The 21483-nt window shown below is 36.8% G+C and overlaps 1 protein-coding gene across 1 annotated transcript; it reads left to right on the top strand.

The window, feature by feature from the left end:
- The first annotated feature begins 258 nt into the window (after window positions 1-258).
- LOC109241640 (probable transmembrane ascorbate ferrireductase 3) lies at window positions 259-2465 on the top strand. The gene is made up of 3 exons (XM_019408392.1): window positions 259-482; window positions 571-619; window positions 1110-2465. Exons 1-3 carry the CDS (start codon window positions 324-326, stop codon window positions 1433-1435), a joined length of 534 nt encoding a protein of 177 aa, XP_019263937.1. The 5' UTR covers window positions 259-323; the 3' UTR covers window positions 1436-2465.
- Window positions 2466-21483: the final 19018 nt, after the last annotated feature.

The raw sequence follows: 21483 nt of genomic DNA, 5'->3' as shown, positions 1-21483 counted from the left end.
AATAAAAACATGAAAAAGCAAAATAAATTGTTCTTTTTAACGTTGTTTATCAGGCAATAGACCTACAAGTGCTGGCTTTGTCCTCTCCCTTATGCCTTGCCAATGCACAAAGTTAAGAAATGTATACCAACCTTTCATAAGAAGCAAACCTATTTAAACAAAGTAATACATCCTCTGCTCTTTTATTTATTTATGCTAGCTTTCTATATATAGTGACCAAATCATACACCAAAATGTCAAAATAAAAATAAAATAAAAATCTAACTGGATTTTCTCTTCATTTTCTTCAGCTACAAACCCCTTTTTTCTGCAACTTAGAAGCCATGGATCCTGTAACATACCAGTATTATCGACCTGCTTCAAGGATAACAATTTTTGCACACTTGTTTGGTCTTTTGGCTTTGATTCTTATGCTTGTTTGGTTGCTTCATTATCGCGAAGGCGTTAATCTTTTTTCTTACTATGCAAATCAGATATTTAATGTATGTATATACTTTGTTAACTATATTCAGTTAGTTAATCAATGTCAGATACTTTATTATTGTTAATTGTCACTGTTACTTTCTGCAGGTTCACCCACTTTTGATGTTCTTGGGGATGATTTTCTTGTCTGGCCAAGGTATACAATTATTATTCTCCATGCACCCCTTCCCCTAGCTAATACATGAACAAAAAAGAAACAATTGAATTGTACTAACAAACATTAGTACTCTTTTATAGTGATTATTTGTTTTTTAATGAGTCGCTTACTAAATAAACTAATTTATGCTTAGAAATGATCAGTCTCAAGTCTCAACATCAACAAATACTCCATTTGTTGCACTTTTACGTGGCACTATTACTATTCGAGAGTCATACAAGGTTTTGTTTGACCACAATATTTATTTGCTAAAACTTATTAAATACATTAAATTATTGATTATTGTGATTTATACTATTTTTATGTAATTTCTAAAGATGCAAATTTTATTTGAAAATTTTGAAAAGTTCTATATCCGAATTTACATTTAAAAAGTAAGGTTAATTGATCTTCGTATTTCGAAAAATTCACATAAACTGGAACGATATTAATATTGTTTTCAATATGATGACATGTTTTGTATGAGCAGCACTGATGGCATACAAGACAGAGAGAACAGATAGGAAAGTGCAGAAAGTGGCACATTTTTTACTACATTTAGCTGCAATTTGTCTGGGGATCGTTGGTATACATGCTGCTTTCAAGTACCATGATAGAAGGAATTTAAGAGACATGTATAGCTTCCACTCCTGGATTGGCATTGCCACTATCTGCCTTTACATTTTGCAGGTATATATTTATCAACTAAATATTCAGAGGCGAATTGGGGATTTAAACTCTATGGGTGAGTTTCTTACCACTGAACTCATATCCTTAAAGTTATGGGTTCATATCTATAATTTATTGCGATTTTAGTGATTTTTTGCATATATAAATTTATACTCCACGTTGAAAGATATGGGTTCATATCTCTAATCTATTGCGATTTTAGTGATTTTTTGCATATATAAATTTATACTCCACGTTGAAAGTTATGGGTTCAATTGAACGCGGTGTTATAGGGCTGCATACGCCCTGTATACATTATATTCTCTATTATTCTTGTTATTGTTTCTCTTTTCATGAAAAATATTTAATTTTTCTTATCATCTATTCTTCGGTTAAACCTTTAAATGAGTTTCTCAAATCGCCCTCTAATATATGGACTTCATTTAATTTTGTGATCTAATGCAAAATCTTTTTAGTTTTATGTCAAATCTTCCGAGATATTTCATCAAAATACAACACAAGAGATCATTGCAGTTTGTGTCATTTTCTTCTATTCAAATTATAAAAGGTTATGTTAAACCATTTCCTCGTTGATTGATTTAGAGCTTTTTTGAGATTAGTTATTGTGGTGACCCATCTAGTTATGAGTATCAAATTTTATTCTTAATTTAAATTTCAGTTGCTCTTGCACGTTATGCATAATTATTTCCCAAAAATAAATCTCCTATTATCTGTCAAATTAATGAACAGTTTTACACACAGATCAGGAGTGGCATATTGATGGATTGATTTTGTTGTTTAATTTATTCTCTTTTTTCTATTTTTGTTTTGCTTTTGAAATGTGGAAATTGTAATTGAAGTTTATTTTAATGAAATATTTTTCTTCATTTTTCTGCTGTAGCTCTACTTACGATTGCACTGTACTTAATTAGCTAAATTGTAAGTACTTAATATCAAATAAAATGGTTTAGGGATGATGAAGATTTGTCAGTATCGTCTATGTAAAAGAATATAAAGACTAGTGGGAATCTTCTATTCAGGAGAATAGTACATAAATAGAATATCCATCTTCTATGTGGATCAGCCACTGAGGGGAGGGGTTCAGTTGAGAGACATCGTCACGTGGTAAAATATGTTTACACAAGACAAATAGATGCATGATCTGTACTCCCTCCGTTCTAATTTATGTAAACCTATTTCCTTTTTGGTCCGTTCCAAAAAGAATGACTCCTTTCTAAATTTGGAAACAATTTAGCTTAAACTTACAATTCTACCCTTAATGAGAAGCTTTTATAACCACACAAATACTCTGGGCCCCTTTTTGACTTGTTTAGGACCACAAATTTTAAAAGTCTTCATTTTTTCTTAAATTCCGTACCCAGTCAAACATGTTCACATAAATTGGAACGGAGGAAGTAATATATATGCATATATAAATTTTCACTAAGTTACAGTTACATATTGTATGTTTTCACCTTATTAAGTCACTTAATTAAGTTAAATATAATTTTTTGTGTACATTTGATATAAGTAAGTTTTTATCCACGTAACGCTGTGATTCTTCCTTACCGATTCACGCCCGAATAATCCACGTTTTACTGAACCACAAGCCAAGTTACTCCTATTATAGGTCTTTTTATATGATATTGTGCTAACTATTATGATGACATACTCAAAGCAAACCAGGAGATACATGTACACGTAACTTCTATAGGCTATTTTCACGGCTCGAACCCGTAACCTCTTGGTCACATGACAATTACTTTACTAATTAGCCAAGACTCCCCTTCTTTGTACCCATGGCATGCTTGCCATAAAAAAGCTCGAGTCACAACTTACTCTTGCCCTCAAAATATATCAGCACTCATTCTTGAACTTTTGACAGGACAGTTTTGACAGGAATATTGGCCGAACATTCGATTTAGGAGTAGTAGTTTTGATATTGAAGAATTTGGTACCGGGTTAATTTTCCCTTTATTTAACTGTTTTTCACCTTCTTTTCTTCTTGACGAACAATAGGGGCTTCAAGCCCATGTCTAGGCCCAAGACCTTCTGTTAATGAAGCCCAAATCTTTTTTATCATTACAGTTTAGGAAAAATGACAACGTATAGCCGCTCTTAAAATAATAGCCGAAAAATGTATATTTTTTTTAATATGTTTTTGGTATATATACATTTTGTATGTTATATACAAAAATTATACAAATTTTTTACACTTTTTCGGCTACCAAATATAAATAGTTTCTAGCAAGGGCTAAAAGTGATAATACTCCTACAATTTACCCACCGAGTTGACCTGTTAGGGCCCATCTAAAATCTCATCTCTCTAGTCTCTACTCGAAAATGGAGGTCGATAAAATTAAGGAATTTTTACCTCCTACAGCAAAGGTTAACACCTTATTTATTTTAAATAAATACCATTTAAAAAAATTATATTCTATAGATACCTTTTAATGTTTATAGCAAAATATCTAATTTTGGTTACCTCCTACCCCTAAGCCACTAAATACGCTATTCAGTTACACTATTTTCTTTCTCTCTCTACTTTGATACATGCCATTCTCTTCACCCATTCCCTGAAAACACGATGCTCAATATCAAAATTCCTCTCACCCACATCACTTACCATTAGTCACAAACGGTGATTTTGCCTGGTATACCACGAAGACTTCTCTGACTTTTTCCCTCAATTTTGTGCAACCCAAATGGAATCCAAAGGAGATGAAGCCTCCGATCAGCGTGTACAACACAGCAAACCCACGAACCTATCTCAACTTCCGTCATCTTCAAGATATTAAAATTGGGGAATTTCTTTGGATTAGAGCAGCAGTAAGTGATTGAGGTGATAAACCGAATCTTCTGAGCAAATAAGCAGATGCTTATCATTTGATTAAATCCGGAATTGAATTAAATTTCCTAAAATCCTAAAACCTTTTAAGGAACACGGGTCGGTCGGAGTGTCAAGAGACAGTATTCAGGGTTTTTGCTCGACGACGGATTCGCCGAAAATTAGGGTTTGTTCTTGAACAAAGACGACGGAGTTTGGGGCCGAGCAACTTGATTTTCTGTTAATATATTTTAATGTATTTTCAACGTGTCACGCTGTATTTTCATGTATTTCATTGTATTCGTTGTCTTTTTTTTCATTGTAATTCAATGTATCTCGCTGTATTCCATGTATTTCAGTGTATTCACTATCTTTTTTTCATTGTATTTCAATGTATCCCGCTGTATTTTATGTATTTCATTGTATTCACTGTCTCGCTATATGCCATGCATGTATTCATATGTTTTTTTTATTTAATATAATTTATGTATTCAGATGTATTATATAATTTCTCTGAAGATTGCTATGTTTTTGAGGTATTTTTCGGTTGGGAATCTTTTTTATAACTGGAAATACAAAATTTGTGTGTTATAATTGAGTTTGTTGAGTTATATTAGGAGTCTATTATGTTAATTGATTCACTTTCCGTTTAAAAACCGTGTAATTCCCTGTTTCACGCCGTGAATACAGTCGAATACAATAATCTGTCCAGCTGTAATCCCATGTTTCATGCCATGAATACAACCGAATACACTCAAATACAACAACTGATTAACTGGACTTCCCTGATTCACGCCTATTTTTGCTACTGTATTCATGAATACAATAGCTTAAATACATCTAATACATCTTATAACAACAGAACATATCTACAATCCGTAATATAGCAAATGGTATCTATAGATAGCTAATTACCACTAAAATATAGTGCTTTATGAAAATTTCTCAATCAAATTCTTTAAGCAAGGGATGACACTCTAAATAAATTACTTTCTAGGCAATACCGTGAACTCACGGGGAAGGATTTTGAGTTCTCAAAAATCACAAACCTGAACACACTGCAATGTACATAAACCTAAAGCCCTAAATCATGCAGCAAAGAGATGTATGCAAGCAAGATCAATATAAAAAATGATCTAGGATTGAATGATAAAAATGGTCTGTGTTATTCATGAATACTAAACACGGACATCGAATTATAAGGGACTAGTGTATTTGCCCGTGCTTTGCGCGGTCTTGAAAAAGATCAAAATATGATTGAATGTTAAAATCATACTTTTTTTTATTAAAATCAATCATTACTAATAAAAAACTCATGATTCTTTTAACATTCTGTTTATAAATGTTTTGACAAAGAGATATTTGAGGTTAAATATGAAACCAGTTAACTCAATATTTGTATGCCTTAGTATTTTGTTTCATAGCATGAATTGTTTGAGATTTATTATTGTTGTGATAAGAAAAACAACTGATTAAAAGGGTCTTGACATTATTAATTAGAAAGAGGTGTCCCCTGGGAGGGTGATTGAAGGAGAATTAACGGAACCTCTAGTCCATAGTAAAAGGACAAATAATCCAGCCATATTCAATACACATAATGAGAATATGGTAATTAAGAATCTTTAAAATTTTACTATTCTAAAATGAAACTTTAAAAGGAAAAAAAGTTTTTTAAAAAAAAAACCTTATAAAGGATGTAGATATAATGCAATTTATTAATTGCAAAAGAAAAAGCTGAATTCCACCTCAACCATTCTATTGCAAAACCAAATCAATTTACTTGATACATACTACAGAGTGTTATCCTTGACAATATCTCTCCAACAGAATTAAGAAATTTATCCACAAAGACAAAAGGAAGAGAGCTCACAATAAGAGTAAAATAATTTGGTCTGGAGCAATCTCAAGTCCTCCACAAAAGCAAAACTCTTTTCAACAGTGCTTTTCTATTAGCATTCAACGCCTGAAAATTTCCTTATAGTACCCTGAGTTTCAAGTAATTCCAATGGAGAATCTCAAGACATTAATACACATTCATTATATGAAGAAGAAGAAAACCAAAGTTTCTGATAGAGACTTTTAGACTTTCTTTTCTTTAATTCATTGTCAGAGGATATTTCTTTACCAATTTGCCTTTTGGATTCCCCTTTTCTCGTGTTGCATTCCATTTTCTTTTAGGCTTTTCAAAGACCTTCAAGCACTGGTCTTTTCTTGCGAACACTATATCCAGTAGTGCAAATGTACAGAAATACCTTACTTTGCTTCCCAAAATGTTGTACAAACGACAACGCAACTAATTCAGTGATTTGTCATATAAACATGAAAAGCTTTTTCCTTTTCTATTTTCGTTTTTTGGGTTTTCTTTTTAATTTTAATTGGTGTTTCTTCTTCCTGGGTTGATATAAGATAATACACCATTGAGGCTATAAAAAATATACTTACTGTCATTTGGGTGCGTCGAGAGGTGCATTTAATGTCATGCACAGGAAGTTCTGCATTAATAGACAGCAAATAAATTTGTGTTGAGGATGTCACATCAAATACATCAAAATGAAAGAAAATTATTCCATCCATGAAAAACTAAATTGATTACTCTGGGATCTTTGCAGCTTCTCTAACCAAGGTTGTGTATGTGTTGGTGAAAGAAAGTCATGATTGGGTGGTTAACCTTTCCTTCGCTTTCTCCCCCTCAGAGAACCAACACGACGATGACGACGACAACGACAACAACAAAACCCAGCTTAATCCCATACGTGGGGTCTGGGAAGGGTAATGTATATGCAGCCTTACCCCTACCCTATAAAGGTAGAGAGTCTATTTTCGATAGACCTTCGGCTTAAGAAACGGTAAAAATAAAGCAAAAAGCAATAACAATAGTAATATAATAAGGTAATGAAATCGAGGGGCATAACAAGTAATAAAGAACTAGGAATAAAAGAATGCAAGAATATTACTAGTACTACTGGCAAACCTAGGAGGAACTCATAACTACATGTCAACCCACCACCTTAATCCCCGACCTCCACACCTTCCTATCGCTAGTCATGTACTCGGTTAGGTGAAGCACCGACATGTCCTGCCTAATTACTCCCCAATACTTCTTTGGCCTACCCCTTCCCTTCCTCAAACCCGCCATGGTCAATCTCTCACACCTCCTAATCGGGGCATCTATGTCTCTCCTCTTCACATGTCCAAACCATCGCAGCCTCGATTTCCGCAACTTTTCCTCCACGGATGCCACTCCCCCTTTGTTCCTCATAACTTCATTCCTAATCTTATCTTTCCTGGTATGTCCACACATCCATCTCAACATCCTCATTTCAGCTACTTTCATCTTTTGGGCATGGGACTTTTTGACGGGCCAACACTTAGTTCCATGCAACATAGTGTCACGCCCTGTCCTCAGGGAGCGCAACCGACGCTCAACCGAGATAACCCGGCCGAGCAAGCCTGCTAGGTTTCTGTAACACCCCGTACATTCGGACTAGGTGTGAATATTAAATGGGTATTAATTTAATATTTTAGACATATGAAGTCCTAGCGGGATGAGTATGGGTAAAAATAGTTATTTTGGAATCAAGACGGAGAGTGAGGTGCATAAGATTTGACAAAATCGACTAAGTTGGCAGAAGGTCCGTCTTCCAGCAGGTTTAGTGAAAATGTGTAAGGAATTTAGGAAAATTCAAATCATGAAAGTTGTAGGCCTTTGAAATAGCTTTCTAACGATATATTATGGAGCTCGAACGGATCTCTGTACAAAATGTTATGCGCATTTTACAGAACAGTATGCGATATGCGCGCCCTGAGCGCGCCCCTAGCGCGACCGCACTTCTTTTGAAGCAGTGTTACTGTCGTTTTGCGCGGTCAGTAGCACGGTCAGGTCTACAGGTGCGCGAGCGCGCTCGTGGGGGGTCATTTTAAAGCCCTACTCCATCCCCCACAGCTCCAAAACATAAAAACTTGCTCTAGAAAGGGGAACTCTCAAAAACCTAACTCCTTAAGGGTCCTTCCACAACCCAAGGTAAGTTTTAATGGTGATTCTAAGTTAATTTCAATTTCCCAACATCTTATTAATATGGGTAAACCCTCCATATCATTAGATATTCGATTGGGACATCATTGTTGAGAGAAGGAAGCCTAGACCTCGAATTCAAAGGGTTTGAACTTCAAAAAGGTAATGTCTTCACCCTCTAATTGATTGTAGCATTTGTTTAATGATTTAAACCCTAGTTCATGAGATATGAGTTGATGGGTTTGATAGAAAAGCATGAACGATTATAGGTTTGGGGTGTTGATTGTTGATTATTGGTTAAGGGTGTTGTTTACTTTATGGGTGATAAAGAATAATGTTGATTATAACCATTTGAGACTTTAGAATTTATATGTATACTTGGGCCCGAGGCCGCAGTTGTGCGCGCGCGCGCGCGCACACACACACACACACACACATATATATATATATATTGGGCTTGAGGCCGCAGTTTATTTATTCAGATAAACAGGTTGTTCATCATTTAGAAGAGGGAGTATTCATATCCTTACTTCCTTTGTTCAGTTCAATTATTAGTTATTATTTCAGTTATCAGTTATCATTTCAGTCACCAGTTATCAGTTATCAGTTACCAGTCATCATTTCAGTTTCAGTTTCAATAGTTATCATTTCAGTTATCAATTATCAATTCTCAGTTATCAGCTTAATTTCAGTTTCAGCATTTATAATTCTTTCTTTCAGTTTCTTTACATACCAGTGCAATTCAAATGTACTTACGTCCTTTTTGCCCGGGGCCTGCATTTCACGATGCAGGTAATGATTTACAGGTTGATGATTCAGAGTGCTAGGATTCTCGTACCAGCTACTTGGTGATCCCCAGTTCTTCCGGGGCATTATCATTACCTTACAGTCTTCAGTATTTTCTGACAGTCAGTGTTGCTAATACTTCATTAGAGGCTTCATAGACTAGAGTAACAATTAGACAGAGTCTCAGGCTTTTCATGTTAAGCAATGTTGGCTACATATATATTTCAGACTTGTTTTAGTATTTCCGCACTTTGATTTATATCATCAAGACTTTCAGTATATCAGCATGCGTTAGTTTATCTTCCGCATTCAGTATGTTACGATATCACATGTTGATTCAGCCAGCCAGTTGGTTCGCTCGGTCACATGTAGTTAGGCACCGAGTGCCGTGTTACGTCCAGGACCAAGTTCGGGGCGTGGCAAAGCTTGGTATCAGAGCCCTAGGTTCAAGAGTCTTAGGGAGTCTATGAAGCCGTGTCCAGTGGAGTTTCCTTTATATGTGTGTGCTGGCCACTCATATAATGGTTAACTACCAAGACATCTAGGATTGTCTCATTTCTTTCTACCCTAGATCGTGCCATGAAGCTTTGAGCAATAGTTAACCTTCTCTTCCTATCGAATTCCAAACGTATTGGATGCCCAAGCGATGCACAGGAGAAACCTAAGGTCCTAGAGGGGATAATTGCCCATTGGGGGTATAATTATGGAGTACAGGTTGGTAAATATGAGACTTGAGAGGATGTTAAAAGTGGGATGCAATGGATAGTAGTACGATTAGAGCATAACCTTATCAGAAATTACAAAAGCAGTTATCATGTCTTATGGTTATCAGTTTACCTCAGTGACCAGTTATACAGTCCTTCAGTTAGCAAATTTATAGTTATTCAGTACGCTAGTATTCAGTTACATGTTTACCAAATATCCAATTTTCAGTGTATCAAAATTTCTGGTGACTGGTGAGTATACAGTTATGCCTATGGGAGCTAAAAGAAAATTTAAGTAACAGTGACTATAGAGTAACATTCGCATATTTTAGGTCTGGATTAAGACCAAGACTCACCGGATGGCACAGGAAGTGATTATCAGATGATGGTATACTTTGAAGGATAAGTTTGTGCATGGTAGTGTATCCGTATGTGTTTTACCTCCTAGAAAAAACTTCATTTAATTTTTAGAAATGGAGCCACAAGTTGGATGATGATAGTTCAGATGTCAGACCCTAACATTGGTCACTATAGTTTGGATAGAAAAGAGCCTAAGGGTAAAATACCTAGGAGTCAAAAATGATTGTTATTATTAGAGATGTATTTTTCGTAGAACTCATGCAAATGACTAGAAGATATGATGTATGCAATGAGAACTAAGAGCAGCCAATAGTGAATTTCGGAGAATGAATTTAAGTTGTTTAGATTTATTCAAATCAGAACTAGAAGTACCACGTTAGTAAGCTACTATAAGAAGCAGCTATTGATGTAAGATAAAAGATATGGCAGTTCCCCCTTAGGTTATGTGACTAAGTGATTACCGCAGATGTTTATAGTATGATATGATTTTGTATTATATAGAAAGTTTGTGGTTAGATATTCTAATTTTGTCTAAGACAGATGAATTCCCTAAGTGTGATCTATGCACATAGTTTAAAAAAAATGGGGATAGTATGCGATCATAGAATAGGGTCAGATGATGAGGGAAGTTAGAAATAACCTTATTCCTCACTTTAGTTATCCAAAGTAGAAAAAGAAAATGTGATTCTAGTAGGTGTTTAGTAAAAGAATAATAAGTAAGTTTTGAGTTGATACAGTGAATTAGCAATTTCAGCAGAGCTAGTAGAGGTACAATTTGATCCACTTAGACAGGCTAACTATAGTGAGTGGATGACAACTTGAAATACCGAACGCGTGTTAGAACCCAAAGAGTTTAAGTTAAACCCGAAGTACAGTGGCAGCGGGGAAAAAAATCAGCTAGCAGTGAGAGCACAAACTATAGAAGAATAGCCTTTAGGAATTATCGTAATGTGGTTTCTCCAAGATTGACAGTGTGAGCAGAGTTAAATTATTAAGATTGTGTATGATAGCTGTGAATATGTTAGCTTTCCGTTAAGTGGATAATTTAGTTTTTCCTAGTAAGAAAGATTTCTCATAAGTAAGTTGGAAGATGGGTCGTCATTGATGTAGAGTGCAAAGAATTGCAGAAAATAAGGAAAGTTATTTGGATCCCAACAAAAAGAGAAGGATCCACAAGTATAAGACCTTTGGTCTAAGGGGTGATGTGAAAACCATCAGTAAGTGCAGTTAGAGATTTGAAACCCGAATAGTTAGCATGGGATATGAAAAAGAAAATCAGTTCGGTAATGAGGGAAAATTATATAATTACCACATGGATTATGTCTAGCATGTGTAAGAAACACAAAGTGAGTAGAATGATCACCGAGCTTAGTTATTGATGATAAAGTGATCATAGAAAAGCTATAAAATAATGCCTATTTATGTGTCACGAGGGTAGTGCCATTGCACGAGACTCTAGTCTTTCGTCGTACATGTCAAAGACTTAGTTCACAATGATACTATAAGTGTTTTCAGGAAGTGCTTAAGAAGATAATCAAGTTTGGGAAGTATAACTCATGATTTAGGTAGATAAGAGTCTGGTGAAAGAAGTTCACCAGACAAGAGGAGTTCGACTTCGGACTTCGAAGATGATGGAGTTGTTGTCTAGAACAGGACTTGTTCCCCCTTAGTAGCCGAAGAGAAGGAGAAACAATGTGATAATCCCTACGTGTTGCAGTTGAAAGAGGGGATTCACAGGTATAAGACGATGGCTTTTGAATAAGGGGGAGATGATGGTACTTTGAGGTACCAAGACAGATTGTGTGTTCCAGACATAGATGGACTTAAAGAGGGAAGATCATGTTAGAAGCCCATAATTCCAGGTATTTTTTCCATCCAATTTCCCCAAATATGCATCATGACCAAGGAGATTTATTGGTTGAACGACATGAAAAAGAACGTTGCAGACTTTGTGGCCAAGTGTCCAAATTATCAGCAAGTGAAAGTCGAGCAGCACAAAGCCTAGTGTTTTATCACATAATACACATATTTTTAGTGGAGATAGTAAATATGGAGTTTATAACAGGATTGTCTTGCTCATCTTGAAAGCATCATTGATTGGGTGATTGTAAATCGACTTACCAAGTCAGCACACTTCTTACCAGTAAAGACTACAGATTCAGCAGAAGATTATACCAAGTTATACATTCAAGAAATTGTCTGATTACATGGGACTCCGTTGTCCGACATTTCAGACTGTGGTGCTCAGTTTAAAATGAACGTTTAGAAGTTCTTTTAGAAAGGATTAGGAACAAGGTTTTCATCCTCAGAAAGATGGCCAGGCAGAGCGCATTATTCAAACAGTTGAGGATATGTCCTTGATGTTAAAAGTAATTGGAATAATCACATACCTCTCATTGACCTTGCTAATAATAACCTACCATTCTAGTATCAAGATGGCACGTGCGAGACTCTGAATGAGCGAAGGTATAGATCGCCAATTGGTTAGTCCAAAGTTGGTGAAGAGGAGTTGTTGGGACCAAATTTGGTCTATCAGACTATAGAGAAAGTTAAGTTGATTCAAGAGCGTTTGAAGACGACTCAGAGCCGCCAAAAGTCCTATTCGAGCATGCGGCATAGAGACCTAGAGTTTCAAGTTGATGATTGGGTGTTTCTGAAAGTTTCGCCTATGAAATGCGTTATGAGATTTGGGAAGAAGGGGAAGCATAGTCTATACTATATTGGGCCATATAGAATCCTATAAAAGATCGATCAAATAGCTTATGAGTTGGAGTTGCCACTAGAATTAGTGGTGGTACAACCAGTATTTCACGTGTCATGTTATAACATTCAAGTTTCCAGTACTCAGATACTCATGTCAGTTCAGTACTTAGATACTCATGTCAGCTCAATACTCAGCTACTCATGTTAGTCTAATACTTAAACTTTCATGCCAGTTTAGTACTCAAATTACTCAAATATTCGTGCCAGTTCAATATGCATATATCCATGTTAGTTCAGTATTCACGTATCCATGACCAATATTCAGTCAATGCAGTAGTCATTCAGTTCAGTATCTCAACAATTCAGTAATCATGTATTCATTATGTCTAGTATGCAAGTGTTAATGAAAGTTCATGTTCCCACCAGACCCGTTTAAGGTCCGGAGTTAACCGCAGTTGCAGCCAGGACCATCATTCGAGGACGAATGATCCCAAGGGGGAGATAATGTAACACCCCGTACATTCGGACTAGGTGTGAATATTAAATGGGTATTAATTTGATATTTTAGACATATGAAGTCCTAGCAGGATGTGTATGGGTAAAAATAGTTGTTTTGGAATCAAGACGGAGAGTGAGGTGCATAAGATTTGACAAAATCGACTAAGTTTGCAGAAGGTCCGTCTTCCAGCAGGTTCTAGTGCAAATGTGTAAGGAATTTAGGAAAACTCAAAGAATCAAAGTTGTAGGAAATTGAAATATATTTCCAACGATATATTATGGAGCCCGAACGGATCTATGTGCAAAACGTTATGCTCGTTTTATAGAACAATATATGATATGCGCGCCCCGAGAGCGCCCCTAGCGCGGACGCGCTTCTTTTGAAGCAGTGTTACTGCCGTTTTGCGCGGTCAGGTCTACTGGTGCGCGGGCGCGCTCGTGGGGGGTCGTTTTAAAGCCCTACTTCGTCCCCCACAGCTCCAAAGCATAAAAACTTGCTCTAGAAAAGGGAACTCTCAAAAACCTAACTCCTTAAGGGTCCTTCCACCACCCAAGGTAAGTTTTAATGGTGATTCTAAGTTAATTTCAATTTTCTTATTAACATGGGTAAACCCTCCATATCATTAGATATTCGATTGGGACATCATTGTTGAGAGAAGGAAGCCTAGAACTCGAATTCAAAGGGTTTGAACTTCAAAAAGGTAATGTCTTCACCCTCTAATTGATTCTAGCATTGGTTTAATTATTTTAAACCCTAGTTCATGAGATATGAGTTGATGGGTTTGATAGAAAAGCATGAACGATTATAGGTTTGGGGTGTTGATTGTTGATTATTGGTTAAGGGTGTTGTTTACTTTATGGGCGATAAAGAATAATGTTGATTATAACCATTTGAGACTTTAGAATTTATCTAGGAACAAGAGAATGAGTTATTGGGTGTAGAGACACCATTAATAAGGACTATGAAGCTTTATTCTCGCCAAATGTTTGATAAGATACTTAAGTGACCAAAACATGAGCATCATAGCTAATATGGAATCCCTTTGACTTGTATTGCTATAGATTAAAGTTAAAAGGGTTGACAAACGTTGTATTATGCTCAAGAGCAGGAAGTTAAGGTATGTGAGGCTAACTCTCTATGTTTGGGAATTTTATTGATTCTCCTACACTACGTTTCTTTTACGACGTTACTAATTTCCTTAAAATATAGTTTAGCCTAGTTCCTTGAATAGTTGTAGAACTTCTATTCTTTAGCTTCATAACTCGTTCATGTCTTTCGTTCTGAACGTTGTGAGCTCAGTGCGTATTCAATATAGACTTGGGTTTGATGCCCCCGAGTCTTAGTATAGATTACTCAATATGCCATAAACAGTTGAAGTTTTAGTGTTCATAATCAGTTCAAGAATACATGTCTCAGTCTAGTCCTATTCAGTATTCCAGTATTATGTAACTCAGTGTGATCCAGTATTCCAGTATCATGTAACTCAGTGTGATTCAGTATTTCACTATCATATATTGCAGTATGATTCTCAATTCCTAATTTTAAATCCCTGAATGTTGAACACCTGTATTTGGGCCTGAGGCAGCAGTTTATGCTTTATGCATCTTTGGGCCTGAGGCCGCAGTTATGTATACGTACACTTGGGCCCGAGGCCGCAGTTGTGCACACACACACACATACACACACACGCACACACACACACACACACACACACACACACACACACATATATATATATATATATATATATATATATATATATTGGGCCTGAGGCCGCACTTTATTTATTCAGATAAACAGGTTGTTCATCATTTAGAAGAGGGAGTATTCATATCCTTACTTCCTTTGTTCAGTTCAATTATTAGTTATCATTTCAGTTATCAGTTATCATTTCAGTCACCAATTATCAGTTCAGTTATCAGTTATCAGTTAAGTTATCAGTTACCAGTCATCATTTCAGTTTCAGTTTCAATAGTTATTATTTCAGTTATCAATTATCAATTATCAATTCTCAGTTATCAGCTTAGTTTCAGTTTCAGCATTTATAATTCTTTCTTTCAGTTGCTTTACATACCAGTGCAATTCAAATGTACTGACGTCCCTTTTGCCCGGGGCCTGCATCTCACGATGCAGGTAATGATTTACAGGTTGATGATTCAGAGCGCTAGGATTCTCGTACTAGCTACTTGGTGATCCCCAGTTCTTCCGGGGCATTATCATTACCTTACAGTCTTCAGTATTTTCTGACAGTCAGTGTTGTTAGTACTTCATTAGAGGCTTCATAGACTAGAGTAATAGTTAGACAGAGTCTCAGGCTTTTCATGTTAAGCAATGTTGGCTACATATATATTTCAGACTTGTTTTAGTATTTTCGCACTTTGATTTATATCATCCAGACTTTCAGTATATCAGCATGTGTTAGTTTATCTTCCGCATTCAGTATGTTATGATATCACATTTTGATTCAGCGAGCCAGTTGGTTCGCTCGGTTACATATAGTTAGGCACCGAGTGCCGTGTTACGTCCAGGCCCAGGTTCGGGGCGTGACAGTTTCCTTCTACCTAATTCACTGATAAATAAACAATGGATACATTTCATTAATTAGATAATGAGATAGTTATGTGAACTACTCCAGTTCAGTACCGTTACTTGCATCATTTATAAGTCTCCAAAACAATACATTTCACAACCATAGTTTAACAATGAAAGCATATAATTACGATATTTTTAGTTTAACTTTCCCAACACCAATAGGCAATCCACACTATATCTACGGAGCCTCTAATAGATACAAAAGAGTACAATGATAGAGCCGGCAATAAGGCTCTGGCTATATCTCAGACCATAATAATACACACGGAACAAAAGATGCACGACCCCGGAATGAAGTGGGGTTCACCAAGTCAGCTGGGAAGAATGTGTACCGCTATCACTGGTCAATGCCATCCGCTTTGGAACCACCTGCATCCATTAAAGATGCATCGCCCTCGGCAAAAGGGACATTAGTACATGTCGAATAGTACTAGTATGAAAACCAAACACCTATTCAAGGACTTGGAAATACAACATGAATATGATGAATCATGGTAAAAATAGAATGGCATAGATAGTCGTTAAAGACAAAGCAAATTTATCAAGAGCTTTCAATAACATTTATATATTTTAAGTCGGGGATCCTCTGTAACTACCTTTACACAAAGCGACCCTGCTGCCTCACCCCAACGTATGCGAGTGGAGGTGTATTCACAATACCACAACTCTACACAAAGTGACCCTTCCGCCTCACCCCCAATGTATGATGGTGGAGGTGTAATCACAATACCACAACTCTACACAAAGCGACCCTGCCACCTCACCCCAATGTATGCGGGTGGAGGTGTAATCACAATACTCTAACTCTACACAAAGCGACCCTACCGCCTCACCCCAATGTATGCGTATGCGTGTTCACAAAAGCCCGAAAAACCGAACCAACCTGACCAAAAAAATCGATGCTTTTTAGGTTTTGTTTGGTTTTGGTTTTGAATTTCAAAAACCGATCAAATTTGATTTGGTTTTGGTTTTAATCAAAAAATAACCGAAAAAACCCGACCCAAAATGACTATAAAAATAGCTATTTAAATTTATTAGTACACCTATATATATATATATATATATATATATATATATATATATATATATAAAGTTTCTATAATTTTATGGTACATATTAGTCATTTGTATTTTTAGTCTAGTTCTTTGCTATTATAATAATCTAATGCTTTGCCTTTACATTCTGGTTTGATTGGTAGTTTTCTTTTGCTAAGTACAAGAATTTATTTCGTGTTAAATATTATCGATTTTTAATTGAGTACCTAAATTATTCATCACTATTTGATTAAATTAACATCAAGATATCTTGGTAAATGATAGATTTCTCAAAGAGAAATTGATTTGATAGTGTTATGTTAAAAATGTAGTCGCCGGACTATGCGTCTGGTAGTGTTTAAGAAAAAAACCGAGAGATAACCGAAAAAACCGAAAAACCGGAAAAAACACACAAATACCGAATCGATAAAAAATGACTTAATTGGTTTGGTTTGGTTCCAATATTTGAAAAACCAGCTTACTTGGTTTGGTTTCTTTTTAGGGAAAAACCGACCCAAACCGAGCCATGAACACCCCTATATATGCGGGTGGAGGTGTAGTCAAGATATCACAATTCTATTCTCAAACGACAATAGGTCGTGCAAAAGATTTCCTTTCAAATCATACCCTTTGGGACCTTTGGCCTTAACAAGAATATAAGTTCATAAGATTTCGTCATATGGGAATAAGAATTTGATCACATCAAGTTCATACCGCTTTCTCCCCGGGGGTGAGGGGGTGGGATATAACATAATTAAGTCAAAAGTAGAGAATCATTAACACATGAGGGTTCAAACACATCATGCCAATCAGGAATCAATTTACTAGCTCGAATATCCCACATCAATTGCATTTCCAGTTGGAACTTCACACGATGGAATTTTGTAAGAAAACGGGAATTCCTATACCGGAAAAAAGAGTTTAGCCTTCATACCTCGAAAGAGCTTTTCGTAGTGCAACAACAATGTCCCAACACTCCTAACGATGCCAATCTATAGAGGAGGAGAAAATTACAAGCACGATTAGAAGAATTCGCATGGCAAGGGCTGTTACAACTATGATTCGACCTTTCCCTCAACTAATTCAACAACAAAACCACCCAAGATTGTTCAACAACTTCCCCATAGTCTCTATTAGCTCATGCATGTGATGAAATCTATCCTCATCACTCATAGTCAACCCCAATCCCGAAATTGAAGAATTGGGGGAAGAAATTCTTACCTCTTTGAAGCCCTAGCAAGTTCCTTTTGATGAAATCCCAAGGTTTGATCAAGGTAGAGCAGTGAAATCCTTAACCCTCTCTTTCCTCTCTCTAGAATAGCTCTCTCCTCTCTCTAAAATATCAGGTAATCACCCGAAAATGAACCCTAAGTCTAGATAAACGAAATGGGGATAGGCTTATAAAATTAAAAAAATGAAGCCCCGACGCAGATTTGTGGTCGCATATGCGATCGCATAACGCTTCTGCGATCTGCAAAATGGACCGCATAATGGCCCTCCAGAACTTGGAATTTATGCTTCACTCTGTGATAGGTCTGCAGTCCGCAGACCAATTCTGCGGTCGCATAATAGACCGCAGAACCTCCTTACGAAAGTTTCTCGTGATGATTCTGCGATGGGATCTACGGCCCACAAAACAGTTCTGCGGCCGCATAATGGTCCTAAAATTTAGCTCAAGTCTCTGCGTCACTCTGCGGCCCGCAAAGTGATTCTACAGTCGCACAGCGGACCGCAGAAATGCCATATTATGCAACACGATTCCTTCAACTCCCCGATGTACTGAACAACCCAAAAAGTCTGCACTGCGGCTTGCAAGCTCGCCGCAAAGAATTTTTACAATCCTCAAACACAATAGCTACCTCGGTATTGCGAGACCTCGGGTTCTGGGTGAAATTATACGGGGCCTTACACATAGATGGTCTAACCACCATCCTGTAGAATTTGCCCTTAAGTCTAGGCGGCACATTCTTATCACATAAAACCCCCAAAGCTAGCCTCCATCTCATCTACCTCGCTCAAATACAGTGAGTAACATCCTCTCCAATCTCCCCGTTGCCTTGGATTATAGACCTAAGATACTTGAAACAATCTCTTTTGGGAATAACTTGAGTATCAATCTTTACTTCTACTTCTTCTTCATTTCTCTCATCACTGAACTTGCACTACAAGTATTCCATTTTCAAGCTACTTAACTTGCAAGAATTGTTCAAAATGAGCCAAAGGAGTCATAATCAACTCATAAAGGAGTCAAAACTTGAACAAAAACCAAGACTGGCCAAGAGATCTGAAACGCGAACCGCACAAATATTGTGCGGCGGCGAAAGCCACAACGCGGCCGCGATCAGAAATATGCAGTCCGCGAAAGGGAGATTCGGAGAGTTGCATTTTCATGCTAAATGATAAGCGCGGACCGCAACGGGAATGTGCGGCCGCGATGGAAATTATGCGGACCGCGATGCATGAAGTTCAGAGAGCTCTCAACTTGAGCAAAAGAAAGAAGTGCGGTCCACGTCAAAATTGTGCGGTCCGCGAAACTCAGCTCAACCCAGATCTAGATTTGAAGAACATGGACCCCGATTAGAATTACGCGGCCGCAAAAGCAATAATACGGCCGCGCTCAGAAATACACGGCCGCACAACCTCCGCATGGGTATTTTTGTTCGGAAATTTCAGCTTAGTATAAATAGAACTTTTTGTCATTTTTAGGTTATGTTATGTATTAGAGGAGCACCTGAGACGGCTGAGTTTACTGGTTTTTGAAATTTTGTACTAGATTCATCTTTTAACATTAGATTTTCATTTTTTAATCTAGTATTATGAATTTTATCTTCTTTTCATCTTTAATTTCTGTTATTTCCATGAGTAGCTAAACCCATAGCTAGGGTTGTGACCCAACCCTAGTGTGGAAATTTGATGGGTATTGGATTCTAGGGCTTGAATGTGTATGGGTTAGTAATATTTAGCCTAATTCTTACTAGAACTATAGACTTAGTGGTTGCAAATACTGATTCATGCCTATTTGACTTAGTCTCTACTTGAGAAAGAGGGACTAAGTCTAGGAAAACTAGGCTAACAAGGAATTAGGGTGAACTCAAGAAATTGATAGCTCCCAATTAAAGGGTTAAACGTAGAGATAGTAATACCCGACTTGAGCTAATATCACTTGAATTGCATGAATACCCATTTGGACTTGAGAAAGACAAATTGGGCAAAATCACTCAAACTACCGAGAGGTATAGAGTGAGTACTCGGGTGTGATAGCTATATTACGACCCCAACTAATCACAAGATTGTCCTAGATTCTACTATCCGTTAGATATCCACCTAGGTAGAAGTCACGACCCTAGTCTCTTTAAACCCTTGAAAATCAACAACAAAAACATTATACTTAGTTTCAATCATTGTAATCCTTAGATTAAAGTTAGAAGTAGAAATCAAACCCAAAATTTGTGGAAGTGTAATTAGACTCAAAACCCGTATCTAGACTTAGATATAAACCTTGTGAGCACGTGATTTTTGCCCTATATATGAATTATTCCCAAAAATTAAAACAAAATAATTTTTCTTTCATTATTTTACACTTTTGTGAATTTTGTGTTATTTTCTGTTAATTGTTTGCATTTTATTTCATATGAAAAATATAAAAAATATGCATGACATTTGCATTTAGGATCTAATTTCATATTTAAGGATTATTTAGTGGTTAAGTTGTTTTTAGAACAAAATTTAAAGAAAATAACAAAAATAGTCCATTTTTGCATTTTTAATTGTTAGTTGTTGAATTTATCTTGAGTTCACTTTAAATAGGAATTAATTAGCTTCATTTTGGAAATAAATTAGGTCTCTATTTTAATTCTGCATTTTAATAAAATACAAATAAATATATAAAATACAAAAATGAAAACAAAACAAATTGAATAAAGAGAGAATAAAAAAAAGGCTATTAAAACAAAAAAAGAGAGCTTGTCTTGAAGGATCCGGAACTGGGCCATTTTTAATTGATTCGGTCTTAGCCCAAAAGAATACACCCCTGGACCAGGCCCAAACGCTACAAACCCGATCCAGCCCCCCCATATACCAAACGACATCGTTTCATGCCGGATTGATCTGGACCATCGAGGTTTCTTTAATCGAACGGTCAGGAACACGGGAGTCTTTGGTATAAGACTGTCTGAAGGCCCCCCGCCCCTCGGAACCCCCCTACCCCCCTTCGTCTCACTAGCCATTAGAGACCATTCAACACCACCGTCCTCCGCCGCAAACTGCCGGCCGGAAATCGCCTCCGCCGGCGGCAGGTCTCCGATGGACCTCAAATTAACACCACGTGACCGCCTTCCCTTCCTCTTTCCAAATCCATGCCTCGTTTCCTTTAAATCTCACCCAAATTGTTCGAATAATCGAAACCCTAGCAGCCGCCTCCGTCGTGGCCGGTGGCGCCGGCGTGCAAACCCCACCCCATGAACACCATAGACTCGCCTCCACTCCTTCATCCCTAATCTCCAACTGGTTTTCCTCGAATCTCCTTGTATATGCTCGAATTTCAAATCTTAGGACGGGCAGAACCCTAAAATTCGATTGGGTTCGAGCTTGGCCGATTTCTTGCATCCAGCATTGGATTTGAGTTCTGAAATAACGTTTTCATTTGTTTTTGAAAAGAACAAACGATTATGTTATTCCG

This window comes from Nicotiana attenuata, unplaced genomic scaffold (assembly GCF_001879085.1).
Source record: "Nicotiana attenuata strain UT unplaced genomic scaffold, NIATTr2, whole genome shotgun sequence".
Taxonomy (NCBI): Eukaryota; Viridiplantae; Streptophyta; class Magnoliopsida; order Solanales; family Solanaceae; genus Nicotiana; species Nicotiana attenuata.
The sequence above is the reverse complement of the archived record's forward strand: the minus strand, read 5'-3'. Positions and strand labels throughout refer to the sequence as shown.